The sequence below is a fragment of the Coregonus lavaretus genome (assembly GCF_964263955.1).
Source record: "Coregonus lavaretus genome assembly, chromosome: 1".
NCBI classification, from domain to species: Eukaryota; Metazoa; Chordata; class Actinopteri; order Salmoniformes; family Salmonidae; genus Coregonus; species Coregonus lavaretus.
This window is the reverse complement of record NC_139988.1, coordinates 30,406,443-30,421,634: the sequence shown is the minus strand read 5'-3', so window position 1 is coordinate 30,421,634 and position 15,192 is coordinate 30,406,443. Positions and strand designations below refer to the sequence as shown.

Genomic DNA, 15,192 nt, shown 5'->3' with positions numbered 1-15,192 from the left:
AACCAGAAACCGAGAATAAAAAAAATAAAAAATGTGTTCAAAGTGAAGCCATGGGAGCAGCCAGCGAGGACCTCGGCTGCAGCCAGATACATCAAGACAAGATGATAGAGAGAGAGAGAGAGAGAGAGAGAGAGAGAGAGAGAGAGAGAGAGAGAGAGAGAGAGAGAGAGAGAGAGAGAGAGAGAGAGAGAGAGAGAGAGAGAGAGAGAGAGAGAGAGAGAGAGAGAGAGAGAGAGAGAGAGAGAGAGCAAATAAACGAAAGATTGGACGGCAGCGAGCGGAGGACAAAAGCCTGGCTTACCCAGCTCAGTTATCATTTGTATGTTGATTCCACAGTTTTTTTCCTGACTGAATGAAACCAAAGGCAGTATTTTGCCAGGTTTAGCTAATGAAGGTAAGACGGTGTGGAGAGCAGAGGGGGGAGAGATAGGGTCGTTATGGGAACAGCTTCAAAGAGAAGAGAAAAAGAAAGGCAGTTCTGTCTGAGACCACGCATCATGTCAACCACAGGATTAGACACTGACTGTATGTAAAGGTAGCCATGGTTGTCCATGACATACAACTACAGCACCAGAGATTAAAGTACATAGCCCGGATGCGACTGAACCATACCACTAAAACATGAATTGCCAATTTGTACGGCTTTTAAGACACCAAAGGGATTTACAATGTTGTATACATAAACCAACTTTATGTGACTCCATCAAATTGATCTGGCAATTCAGCCAGCTTCTTAACATTTTCCATTAGACTTGCATCTTGACTATGGTGCTGTAAACTGACAACATTGACACTACAATTATAGTGTATAGTTGTGCCTCACTTCACTCTCTTTCTACTCTCAGAGAGGAGGAGGACAATGTTAGTGATGCTAGTACTATCTACATACATAATAACCAGGGCCTAACAGAATATGCGGGGTTAGAATTATTCTAAATCAAACATAGCTGAAATTATTCTAAATCAAACGTACCTGTGGAATTAATTCATATCCAACCAAATACTGCAAGGAAAAAACCTGAATAGCTACACTTGTTATGTTGATTATATATGTAGTACTAAAGAGTGTAAAGAGAGAAAGGTGAGAAAACGTTCATGCTGCTTCATGTCCCTGTTTCTCTCCCTGTCTCTATCTCTATCTGTGCCTCCATCCATCTCTTAGTCTCCTCACGCCTCAATGCTTTCTAATTGGGTCAGAGGGGAGAGATAGAGACAGAGTGGCTAGTCTCTAGTGCTTTAGTCAGGGGTGATAGAGTGGCTCTAGTGTCCCTGGTCTCTGGTGCTTTAGAAGCCCTCAGAGATGTGAAACTTTCATGAGTCCCCTGGACCACAGGGAATACTAGAGAATATAGACAGCGCCATTGTTATTATTAAATGGACCCATTTTGCTACCGTGGCACTTTTTTAGCTTCCTCTTGCACTCTCTTTTTGCCCTCTCCCTCTCCATCAGGCTGTTAATGGACAAATGGTACATAGAAGAAGTGAGAGTGTTCTGACTTCGTAACGAGACATCTCGGCTAGAATTTACTGAAAGAGGGTGACATTTGAAATGACAACAAATGCTCAGTTTTGTATCTAAATCCATCAAATCTCAGCCAAAGTCACTAATCGTTAATCTTTATCATCAACATATCGCTAGAATTAGTCATCACAGCCATAGAAAATAAAGAGTTCGGCCAACTACCGTCCACATTGGCATCAAACATTCCACAACAAAAACATTCAAACCTGCATTCTAACCAGAACGCAAATGAATGTCCAACAAACTGTTGGAGCCAACATGGCGGTTCTGAAGATTCTAAATCTCTAAGTGAGTTGGCCAAACTCTGTGTACAATGTAACAATATTTTCCCAACAGGCAAATGACATCACAACAACCAGAAAGTGGTTGAAATGACATCATTATGACATCGTTTCGACGTGTTTTGCCCGCTGGGATCTATCAGTAGTAAATGGTCTGTTGTGTGTCTCACCTAGTTCAGTGATGATGGGGATGTTGACGCCGGTGGTGACGGAGGCCTGGCGTACTAAACCATGTACTGGACTGCTGTCTGGAGATGACCGGTCCATTCCAGGAGGCGTGAAACCTACACAGAGCACACAGAAGGATACACACAAAACCATTGAAACTAACAGCAAGAGCTAGATACACACAAAACAAGATGTACTGAAACCTACATCAAACAGAAAGAGTTTAATTTATACACAGACTGACACAAAACCATGAGATATTATATTGTTGAAACCTATGGCACAGAGAAACAACAATACAGATGGATACAAGTCCATGAGATGTAATATTACAGCACAGAGAGAAACACAAAACCCTGATATATAATTTCACAAATCATATACCTCAGGTTCGGTGATTGAGAAGGTTATATGTAATTTTGTCAAAAAACTAAACTATAATCGAAAAAAAAAACTATAAAACATAAAAATGAAAAAGTATGTTGATCGATCATACACAGTCAGTGTCTGTCAAATGTCACTATAACTTAGTAACACTAGACTATTCAGTAAAAGCTGCTGGGATTACTGACTGAGATGGGCTCTTTGTATTGTTCAGAAGTGCAGATTGAATGATGCGTAGACAGGGATGGGGAAAATGAAGCAGGCGCTTCCTAAAAATGTCAACATGGATATTGTGCTTTTAGGGGTCAGCTGAGAGACATATTTAGCATTCTCATCCTTCCATCAACCTGCCTGCCTTCCATACATTTTATATGTGCTTCATTTTGTTACCATAAAATTGGCGAAGTGGATCCTGAAAACCTTTTATCAGGAACATTCTCGACCATGAAATACAAGAGGCGAGTGATGGGTATGAATTCACATGACTTCACATTTTTGCATTTCCTCAACGCCTTAAATCAGTAATGCTTGATACATAATGCATGGCCTGTGTTGTGACATCCATCATTTAGTGCTGACTGAAGCAAAACGCCACCTCATAGTTCTACAGCACAGCAGCGACAAAACATAATGGGAATATATTCAGGTCACAAAGTTTTAAAAGGATTGCAAATGCTAGACATTGGAGAGTAGTTGGAGGATGGGGGGGGGGGGGGGGGGGATGTCATTTTCTGGCAGGAACCTGAGGGGCTGCTTTACAGTACAGAATAGATCTTCTCACCCTCCTCACCCCCCACACTACAGAGGACACACCAACAGTTCAGCATTCATCACAAACTAGAGGCTAAACTGAATAATCCACACTCTTGTTACACCAATTACTGAAACTGGGGATAGGCAAGGTTTGTAGCAGTCAGAGACTGGAAGCTCACTCACGAGTATGCTTCATTTTGTTAATATCTATAAAATATGACATTTATATCTCCAGAGAACCACAACTGGGTTTTGAATATTGACTCTAAAAAAACATTATTCTTACATGATCACAGTATACAAGAAGTCAAGTATACAGTATCCAATTGTGAAAGTACTAACAATGGATAAAGTGAATACATCTGAAAATGAGATTTTCCAACAGAGAGGGCAACATGTCAAAATCAGTTGGGCTGCAAATGACCAAAAGTTAGATGGAGAAAAGTGGAGAGTTCTACACAGATCATTGATTCATTATAATGGTTTGACTGCATTTGGCACGCAATCCTCTAGACTTCTAATACTTACAAACAAGAGGGAAATTGATTTACAGCTTCCATACCATACAGTAGCAAATGCAAGGGTGTGTGTGCGTGCGGGCTACAGACCCCCCACCTCCACCCCTCTCAGCCCCCAGGCACAACTTAGCTCTGCGGTCTACAGACTACATCGTACCGTAGACCGCAGCCATGTGAATGTCTCCCTAGTAATACAACTCTTGACTTATTCATGTACACCTTCTTGCTTTAAATTTCACACCTCACATCTGAACAGGATATTCTCTGGGAGGAAGGAATCCGCAAAGCAATACACTATGATATAGTACACCTGCGCGTGTGTGCATGTGCACTCTTAAACTGAAACATTTATCAGTGGAATGGATCCAGATGATATAAGACAAACTCATTGATAACAATAGGCTTCATCAATCGACCACTGTGATAGGCCATTGGTTCCCAACCTTTTTTGGTCACTGTACCACCAACTTAATTTTGCTCTGCCCGGAGCACCCCTGGAGCACCCCTGGAGCACCCCCTCGTGCATTTTTACGAGTAAGCCTATGGTCTCAGGAGTCTTATCAAGTACCCCCCTGTGGATAAGCCAAGTACCCCCAGGGGTCCTTGTACCCCTGGTTGGGAACCACTGGTGTAGGCCCTCCATGTCTGTGAATACTGCTCCCATGAGTAACAGAGACCTCCGATTTAGTCTGCTCATTGTGACGACAGCACATCACTCACTCAGACCAGGAGAAATAACTGCATTGACATTCTCCTAAATCATGTGAAAGTGCTTGGCACATTTTCTTTGAAGTTTGTTGGTCCATAAGATTCAGTCTCTCCAGGATTTTCTGATCGCAAAATGTTTTTCCTTCTCAACAATTCCCCTCCTATTATGCGATGGTTTACAAAGTTGACCAATCACTGCGCTACTACCGCATAAAACAGTCACTGCACTAAAAAAAGAGGGCTCGCAATTTTAACCAATCACCGCACTTTTACAAGATAAAACAGTTCAGTGAAGCCAGTGAATACACTTTTTCACAATCAGCACATTTTCATGACAAATTGGGATAGAATTATTGCAAATCGCCATACAAAATGTCAGAATTGAAGCAGCAAAATCAAGCATTTCTTCCCACAAGTATGACAATAAATGCTGCAGGATCCTGGAGGGACTGATTATTAGAATAATGGAGGAGGTACAGGGTGGACTGTCATGAAGAACAGCTGAAGAAGGCTGTCTGGTGATTAGTACTGGCTGGTTAAATATGATGAGACCTGATGGGACATGAGGCTTATCTGTTTGTCTGAACGCATCAACAATCTGTTCCACTCAGTCTGCCAGACATAGATACAGTAACAACAGTGATGTGGTTTCACATCATTCAAGGATATTATTTAGGAGGTTGAACACCACTTTCCATTTTATTTACCATGTTTATATACCATGCTGAAAAAAGGTACTGATTTAAGTGGTAAAATGATCCTCTCCTCTCCCTTCTCTCTTACCCTCTCCTCTACCCTGCAGCCAGAACAGTATTGTATCTTGTAGGCCAGTCAGTCCTTACCTTGGGAGTTAGCCTGCAAGAGCCCGATGCTGTCGTCAAACTGCATAGACTTGATGTTGAGCGACGCCAGAATGCATTCCTTATCCTGCAGCGAGGCGTCGTCGATATTGTTCTGATTGGCCGACAGTATCACGCACATGTCGCAGAGGTTGATGTTGACAGCCCTTAAATCTGCACGACTTAATGGCGTACCCTTCAGGCGCGGTGAAGAAAAGAGACGGACAGAGAGAGAGAAGAGAGAGAAGAAGGGGGAGAGAAAAACTAATTAGAGACTAAGTGAGGGGTGCTTTGGGAGATTAGATAACAAGTATTGTAGTTTTAGCGGCAGTGACATTCAGCTGATCTAACTGGGCACTGGGGAATCAGAGACGTGGACTAATCTAAAGGGTAGTGGGCGCTGAAGGCTAACAGCCTTGGTTTCTTAGGGCTCTCTGATACTCAGTCAAGGCAGAAGTAACAAGCTCTAAAGCAGGCAGCCATGCCAGAGTTTCACATCTGAAATGGCCAAGAAAGGGCAGCTGCAGTGCATTTAAAACTCTGTATGAATAGGCAGGATTCACTGCTTTGAATTGATGGAAGATTGAATTCAGGACCGGTTGTGGAATTGACAAGAACAGCCACAACAACACCAACTAACAACCACAACAAATCACAAATAAATCTACAAAGGGAATACTATAACACTAATTAATGCTATACTGCTATTACTGATATTACTGCTTTATCACTGCTCACAGTCATTTTACCCTTCACCTTAGATTGTTTCCATTCGGACAGTGCGAGGCAACAAAGGGAAGAGATCTCATAAGTCAACTGAGAAAATACAAGTCAACTGTCTCAAAATAACAACGGTACAGCTGGGTTTTCGTATTGAATCCTGGAGCGTTATTAGACTAGTCTACTCACAGAGAGTACTGATATTGATGACATTCTATAGTATGGTACTGTAAGTTCATTATGTTGTCAGTTGTATAACTTTGGCTTGTAACCGTACATATTACAGTGGTACTCACAGGTAGTATGGAGACCTTGGGGAAGTTGTGTAGAGTTTCCCACTCTCTCCTCAGGTACTCCAGCGAGCCCACAAACACTATGGGCTTCAGCTCGTGATAATGGAAGTTGCTGGCTCTCAAAGGCATCACCAAGTTTCGCAGCCCCACTAGAGCGGACGTGACATCTCCAAATATACAGACCACTACATGGCCGCTCAACACCGTCATGGATGCCTCACTCCGGGTCTGAGTAGGGAGAGAGGGAGAGAGAGAGGGGAGAGAGGGGGAGAGCGAAAGAGTGAGAGGAGGGAGAGAGACATGGAGACAGAGAGAGAATATTGGGGTGCGTGAGAGCGAGAGAGAATAATGGGGCGAGAGAGAGGGAATGAGAGTGAAAGAAAGAAAGAAAGAAAGAAAGAAAGAAAGAAAGAAAGAAAGAAAGAAAGAAAGAAAGAAAGAAAGAAAGAAAGAAAGAAAGAAAGAAAGAAAGAAAGAAAGAAAGAAAGAAAGAAAGAAAGAAAGAAAGAAAGAAAGAAAGAAGAGGACAAACACATAGCAGTCAGAAAACAGAGAGAGGCAGAGTGCAGTCCCACCCTTTGAGGTGTTAGACTCAAGGTAAACCCAGCACAGTTCAATGCAGTTGATACACTACATGGTCAAGGAGTAAGGTGTATAAAACTGCTTTTCAAAGCCATGCTTGTGGTGGTTTTATACTATGACCCAGTACATAGAAAACAGTCGACTCACCTTGTAACAACAGAGAGGCATTGAGAGAAATGTGGATATACATTATTAGTATGTGGTTGTTACTGTTATGCGAGGGAAACTGTTTCTTTAGAGCCTACTGTACCTCAACAATACTTCATTTTTGGCCCAATAGGTGCAAATAACGTCCAACTCCATTAGAATAGTTATCATACTACGCAGCTAAAAACAGTGTAAACATGTACATGATTGGAAAAAGTGTAAGATCATCAAACTGTACAACTGAAAATCATCTTCGGAGTCACACGTACTGTAGGACAACACCTACCATATCTGTTGATGGGTAGGTACTGTATCCCTGCACAGGATGTTAATAACTGTGGTTAAACTCAGTTAACTCTACAGTAGGGTTGTCATGATACCAGTATCACAATACTATGATCTTCGATTATCCATGGCAAAAAGGAAAACACAAGGCAGTCTAAACTCTTCAAAAACCTGCTTTTGGTCAAATATTGTGTTCTATAGCTTGGAAAATAAACAAATGTAACTGTGGGTGACAACATAAGGCTGTTAGTTTTTTTGTTCTCAACATCAGGACGGTTTTCCTCAAGAAATTAAGTCTGCTTCATGTTTTGTTTGCTTGCCATGCTACTTCCGAGTATCGCGATACTGGTGTCATGACAACACTACAGGGAGACAGAAAACCACTCACCAGGATGACCTTCTCAATCTCTTTAGACGGGCACCAGTGGAACATTCCCGTGGAGTCATACTGCTTCACATTCATGTCCATGTTCTCGATCTGCTCGTTCCCAGGGATTAGCAGAGGGTCATGCCTGCTGAGGGTACACAACACAACAGTATGAGCTCACCATGGTTACAGTTGATGGTATTTGGTTTATATGTGTTGTATTATTACCTAGGTTTGGTTGAAACCTAAAACCACCACTCACTATCACTTTTCTGCACTAACCCAAGATGACACAGCTACCCAGTCATCAGAGTTGCTGAGGGATATTGGTAGCAGCATTGGGGAGAGAGCAAGGGCTGAGTTTCCACTGTGTCACTTGCTGAGCGATTAACCAACATTTCTGATATGTTTTGTTTTTTAAACAACTAATTGACACATCGGTTCAATTATTTGAATTCCATTTCGTTCCGTTTTTTTTCTGTGAGGTCTATGCGCACATTGCAGTTTCTCTAGAGATTAATCAGATCCAGCCTGAACTGTGCAATGTAGTAGGGAGTTGTAGTTTCCATCAGGCCAATATTCTAGATAGTTTAACGCATAAAACATGGTAATTAACTACAATGACCATAATCCATTGTGAATCTGGTCTGTGTTTCTTTTACACCTGATACGGAAAATACAGGAGAATGCTCTATTGTGAGGGGATATAGAGAGCAGCTGTTGCTTCACGGGGTATCTCTACCTGAAAACACATGATCTATGTGATTGATAGTTGGTATTCAGCAGTATGTCTTATCTACTTTGAAGAACTACAAAATTGTGATTTTGTCAGACAGCATAGGCAGCAGCTCTATAGAGATGAGATGATGACAACGGAAATATTTTATTGAAGTAAAGTAACGTGACTAAATGATGGTTAATAAGTGTTAAGCAGTCATGGGCAGTCACTACCATCATGGGACTTTTATTAATTGGTTTATTCTGTAATAATCGAAAAACAGTTATTTTTTAATTATCGAACCGAAACCGACCTCAAAAAGCACAAATCGCTCAGCATTAGTCACCGCTGACAAAGATGACAAAGGTATTAGAATGGAGCGTCAATTACCGGCTTTTAGCTCCGTCCTGCTCGCTCACGACGCAGCGCTACCAACAGTAAAAGCTCTAACAGGACCGCACTTTAAATATTTCAGGAATTTGCCCAATCACATTTTGCGTTCCCAACTGAAGGCCATGAATGATTCATCAGCAGCGTGTCACCTCCAAACTGGCTGATGCACAGTGACAGGCCACTGAGTTTATCAGGTGTAACGTTAACACTGACCATGGAAGAGTGGGGGGGTCCCGTCACTCTGGTAATATTGGTTCCACTGTGTTTGTACTCATTCTACAAGACATGATCTGGGATGTCCTCTGAAAGGGTTTCCAATACAGACAATTGGCGAGCGAAGCTCCTTCTCTGAATGCGATATCGCGGGCTCATTCTGACTGAATATAAAAGGAAGGATTTTGATTGGTGTGTAGGCATTTTTATTCTATCCCGGCACCAACACACCTGATTCAACTAAGCAATGGCTTGGTGACCTAGGCTGCTTACAGTAATTAAATCAGCCGTGTTAGTGCTGTGATAGAACAAAAATGTGCACCCCATGGGGGTCCCCGAGGACTGGATTGAGAAACACTGGGTCAGAGAGTGTAGCTTTGAGCTGATAGCCAGGGGCCAGACTACAAAGGCTTCTGTCTGTCTAGTGTCTACCATGTGGCTACAGGGAAATAGCTCTCTCTCGGTCAGTATCACCTCAAAAACCCTTACATGTTCACAAAGCCATCGTCTGCAAAGCACACAAGAACAAGTTAGAACACTAAGGATGTCCTGAAAACGCTAAAATTAATATTAACTCTATATTTACAAAACAGGCAAATAATGCCTATGTCTTACAGTATATCTGGGCCGTTCCACCAATTGAGTACCTTTTGGGTATTGTAACTTGGTAAAAAATATATATACAGTGAGGGAAAAAAGTATTTGATCCCCTGCTGATTTTGTACGTTTTGCCCACTGACAAAGACATGATCAGTCTATAATTTTAATGGTAGGTTTATTTGAACAGTGAGAGACAGAATAACAACAAAATAATCCAGAAAAACGCATGTCAAAAATGTTATAAATTGATTTGCATTTTAATGAGAGGAAATAAGTATTTGACCCCTCTGCAAAACATGACTTAATACTTGGTGGCAAAACCCTTGTTGGCAATCACAGAGGTCAGACGTTTCTTGTAGTTGGCCACCAGGTTTGCACACATCTCAGGAGGGATTTTGTCCCACTCCTCTTTGCAGATCTTCTCCGTCATTAAGGTTTCGAGGCTGACGTTTGGCAACTTGAACCTTCAGCTCCCTCCACAGATTTTCTATGGGATTAAGATCTGGAGACTGGCTAGGCCACTCCAGGACCTTAATGTGCTTCTTCTTGAGCCACTCCTTTGTTGCCTTGGCCGTGTGTTTTGGGTCATTGTCATGCTGGAATACCCATCCACGACCCATTTTCAATGCCCTGGCTGAGGGAAGGAGGTTCTCACCCAAGATTTGACGGTACATGGCCCCGTCCATCGTCCCTTTGATGCGGTGAAGTTGTCCTGTCCCCTTAGCAGAAAAACACCCAGAAAGCATAATGTTTCCACCTCCATGTTTGGCGGTGGGGATGGTGTTCTTGGGGTCATAGGCAGCATTCCTCCTCCTCCAAACACGGCGAGTTGAGTTGATGCTCATCTGAACACTTTCACCCAGTTCTCCTCTGAATCATTCAGATGTTCATTGGCAAACTTCAGACGGGCCTGTATATGTGCTTTCTTGAGCAGGGGGACCTTGCGGGCGCTGCAGGATTTCAGTCCATCACGGCGTAGTGTGTTACCAATTGTTTTCTTGTTGACTATGGTCCCAGCTGCCTTGAGATCATTGACAAGATCCTCCTGTGTAGTTCTGAGCTGATTCCTCGCCGTTCTCATGATCATTGCAACTCCACGAGGTGAGCTCTTGCATGGAGCCCCAGGCCGAGGGAGATTGACAGTTCTTTTGTGTTTCTTCCATTTGCGAATAATCGCACCAACTGTTGTCACCTTCTCACCAAGCTGCTTGGTGATGGTCTTGTAACCCATTCCAGCCTTGTGTAGGTCTACAATCTTGTCCCTGACATCCTTGGAGAGCTCTTTGGTCTTGGCCATGGTGGAGAGTTTGGAATCTGATTGATTGATTGATTGCTTCTGTGGACAGGTGTATTTTATACAGGTAACAAACTGAGATTAGGAGCACTCCCTTTAAGAGTGCTCCTAATCTCAGCTCGTTACCTGTATAAAAGACACCTGGGAGCCAGAAGTCTTTCTGATTGAGAGGGGGTCAAATACTTATTTCCCTCATTAAAATGCAAATCAATTTATAACATTTTTTACATGCGTTTTTCTGGATTTTTTTGTTGTTATTCTGTCTCTCACTGTTCAAATAAACCTACCATTAAAATTATAGACTGATCATTTCTTTGTCAGTGGGCAAACGTACAAAATCAGCAGGGGATCAAATACTTTTTTCCCCTCACTGTATATATTTCACCTAATTTTAACATTCTGTCATGAAGAGCACATGTTCAACTTAATAAAATCTGCTCAGTTTTCCACCACAAAACACCAGACAATTGCACAATTAAATAATAATAATACATAATAATCTTCATAAATGACTTTGTCAAAGCTACAAAATAACTAGGGCTTCATAATGATGGTGAAAACTTGGAGAAATGTTTGTGTTAAGTGGGTTAAAATCTTCCTAGAAGTCACAGAGGGTGCATGAAGGGACATGTCAAAATGCTGAATTTTGGCACTTAAGCAAGTTTTTACTTATATTAAAAATCTGATTTATTGAATTTTATATGTGGTCTATATTAAAGGGCATTCATTTAATATAACATGCTTTTAAAATGAAATGTTGGTGCACAATTTCTACTTAAAATATCAAAGAGACGCAAAAAGCACTCTTTATGAGGGTGACATTGGCATAAAGTGTGAGAAAACATCACGGGACATACAGCACATTTCCTCAATCAAACTCTCTCTGTTCATTCCATTGCAAGAAATATCACATGAAAGATGTGTAAATTAGTCTCTCTCTCTCTCACACTCTCACTCACTCACTCACTCACTCACTCACTCACTCACTCACTCACTCACTCACTCACTCACCTCTCTCACACACTCACCTCTCTCACACACTCACCTCTCTCACACACTCTCACACTCTCTCACACTCTCACACTCACACTATGACAACATTTAGTGCTTTTACACCCAGGCTGAATATTTCATTCTGAGCCGCATGTTGCACCACTCACTTTCCATGAGCCCCTGTCACTTCAATCTGGGCACGTGGGGGCTGACTGGTGCAGGCAGGCAGGCACCTCCTCCTCCTCCACTGCCAAAGACAGCTATCTTTCACACAACTGTCAGCGGTGTGACTGCCTGCCTGTCTTCCTGTTTGTCAAGAGCCCTGTAACCCTTCTCTTGCCTCGCTTACCTTCCTCTCCCTTCTTCTCATCTAATAATAATAATAATAATATGCCATTTAGCAGACGCTTTTATCCAAAGCGACTTACAGTCATGTGTGCATACATTTTTACGTATGGGTGGTCCCGGGGATCAAACCCACTACCTTGGCATTACAAGTGCCATGCTCTACCAATTGAGCTACAGAGGACCATCTCCCTCCTCTCCTATTTCCTCTCGTCCTTTCCTCTGCACTCTTTTTCTCCCCTCCTCCTCCCCTCTACTCTCCTCTCTCTCCTCTCCTCTACTCTCTCTCCTCTACCCTAGAACCAACCAGGGTGAACTGGACGGTAGCAGGCATGACATTTGCGTCAGCCACACCACGCCAGGAGATATACGCGTGGTGAACGTGTGTCCTGACTTTACCCCAATTAGACGCGTCTCGTGACCCATCAAAAGGGTCTGTGAGAATGGTGTTATTTCCTGTCCAGGAGCACGGTTGGCGAGGAATGCGTGCAACGCCGAACACAGCTCGTTAGCTCAATGACACTTCTGATTGGCTGATTGGGAAATTACTTTATATTTGCACAGGCTGAGCTGGCCCCCAGACTAACATTTTCAGATATCAGATATCTATCCAGTGCTGTGTTGGCTTTCCCTGTCGGGGGTAACTGTCCTTCTTGTACTGTATCAGCTTACAGTAAAGTGTGTGTGTTAGCTTAAGATGCTATGGATTTATACTGTATCTTACAATACAAAAACATTTTGTAGAACATTAATATTAAATTGGCTAGATAATGACCAGTGTAAATGTACTGTACATTGCAACATACAGTGTCCTCCGTAATTATTGGGACAGTGAAGCATTTTTTATTATTTTGGATCTATACTCCAAACGTTTGGATTTGAAATCAAACAATCCTGAATGAATCTTGAATAATGATGAGTGAGAAAGTTAGAGGCATAAATATCATACCCCCCAAAAAATGCTAACCTCCCCTGTTATTATAATAGTGAGAGGTTAGCATGTCTTAGGGGTATGATATGCATCTGTAACTTTCTCACTCATCATTATTCACGATTCATTCAGGATTATCCGTAATCATGGTAGCATCCACATTAATTTAGAAGTGTTTAGAAACATACTCTATTCTTATTTACAATAAATGTGACACTACATTATTTACCATTAATTTATATTGGGAACAAAATAATCTGAAACACAACCAAAACAAACAGCAAATGAAATGCATCCAACAAATTTGTAGAGTCACAAGCTTGATGTAGTCATTGCGTGCTATGAATATGGGACCAAATACTCAACTTTTTACTACTTTAATACACATAAGTGAATTTGTCCCAATACTTTTGGTCCTAAAAAATGGGGGGACTATTTACAAAAAGTGCTGTAGTTTCTAAACGGTTCACCTGATATGGATTTAAATACCCTCAAATGAAAGCTGACAATCTGCAATTTAACCTCATAGTCATTGTTTTATTTAAAATCGAACTTTTGGAGTATAGAGCCAAAAGAAGAAAAAAGGCTTCACTGTCCCAATAATTACGGAGGGCACCGTATTTGCATTTAACTGCCTTCTCTAAAGAAAAGGCCTAACTGTACAGTAGCCTAGGCAATGAGAGACAGCCCCTATCAGAAGAGAAATTGCCCTCTCCCTCTCTCCCTCAGTGTATATTTCAAAACAGAGTTGAGTTATTCCACTGCATCATTCGGCAGTCGCTAGCTTGGGATGTGTGCTCCCCCAATCCCTCTCCAGCAGGCTATGAAGGCAGCCTCTCGCTTTGAAAATTCTACCCATCATGCAAACTGACAAAGGCATGATTTTCAAAAACCCACAGCCAATCTGTTGATCATTATTTATTTACAAAGGCCTTCAGGCAGCAAGTCCTGTAAAAACCAGACTAGATATGGTATACGCTCTCTCGCTCTCTCGCTCTCTCGCTAGCTCGCTCTCTTTGCTGCGTTTTTTCCCCTCCTTGCTTGTAGAGTAAAGTGTCCCTAAGGCTACCTCAAACAATCACTTTTCATTGCGCATAAAATCCAACTTGTAAAGCTTATTTAATATATATGGTATCATATATATATTGACAGGCATTGGGGGGGGGGGGGGGTGCTGTGGTCGGCGCTGGGTAATCTGATGTTTTGCTGAGGGCTATGACTTGAAAAAGCCTACACCTAGAACAGAGGACCTGTCATCCACAGCACCCAAGAGCCAGCAGAATACAGAAGCAGCCCTAAAGCAGAGACAACTTTGACACCGCTTTGAAGCGTTTTTTAAAACCAAGTAAATAACTCCCAAGAATTATTATCACTGCAAGATCAAAGTGGAGATGCATATATTACATGGCAAACAGGGACCATCTCCTCAGCAGAGGAGAGAACGAGAGAAAAAAAAGGTTTATTGCTTTAAGTTAGGAAACAAAAACTAAGCAGCCATATAAACTAGCAGTTAGCTGGAAGCGTGCCAATTTCTCTCTCTTTTGTATCAGTTTCCTCTTTTTAAATGCCCTAAGGTCGATGTCCGCTCCCCCGCTGAAATCTAATTAGCATTAAAAAAAAAATCCCCATCGAAATCTGTCAGTTTAAGCGAGAGATATTGCCCTTCTGCATCTGCGGTGAAAGGTGGCAGAGCTAGAGCGGTGTTTACCAGACCATGAGACATCATGAAAATCGGTCTTCTCATGAAAACGTCTGTAGCGTCCGAACGGTTTGGCCTACAGACTACTATGACCCCTCTATGGAAATACGAGACTCTCACGAACACGTTCATTTTTTGCTCTAGGACGCCCACAAGCCTCACAAGGCTAGTCTGAATGTAGCCAGGTACCAGTTTAAAAAATGAATGTAGATAGTTTAGTGCTTAAAATTACTTGTCAAATAATTACTTTTGTGGTTCCTGATCTTTCTTATATATCTCTCAGATCATTCTTTAAATTTTTTGGGGGACTATCTGTTCATCCATGTATGAATCTGTTATTCAATGTGTTTCTATGGGCTAACAGCAGTAAGGCCAAATTTAATGTTTTATCAAATATTTTTGTAAATATTTTTTTGGGGATATACCTTAAGGGGTCCTA

At 41.9% G+C, this 15,192-nt stretch overlaps 1 protein-coding gene across 5 annotated transcripts in view; it reads right to left on the bottom strand.

Moving 5' to 3' along the window:
• The window catches only part of kcnma1a (potassium large conductance calcium-activated channel, subfamily M, alpha member 1a), a gene marked incomplete at both ends in the record, with an annotated part of 253,440 nt that overhangs the window by 16,576 nt on the left and 221,672 nt on the right, over nt 1–15,192 (bottom strand). For 3 of the 5 annotated variants that reach the window (XM_084168519.1, XM_084168517.1, XM_084168521.1), the window contains 4 exons: nt 1,974–2,087; nt 5,177–5,369; nt 6,190–6,414; nt 7,589–7,712. In XM_084168519.1, coding sequence (XP_084024645.1) covers nt 1,974–2,087; nt 5,177–5,369; nt 6,190–6,414; nt 7,589–7,712 — 656 coding nt within the window. Of the gene's footprint in view, nt 1–301; nt 386–1,973; nt 2,088–5,176; nt 5,370–6,189; nt 6,415–7,588; nt 7,713–15,192 lie in introns of all 5 variants that reach the window. The other 2 variants (XM_084168518.1, XM_084168520.1) reach the window with 1 other exon arrangement.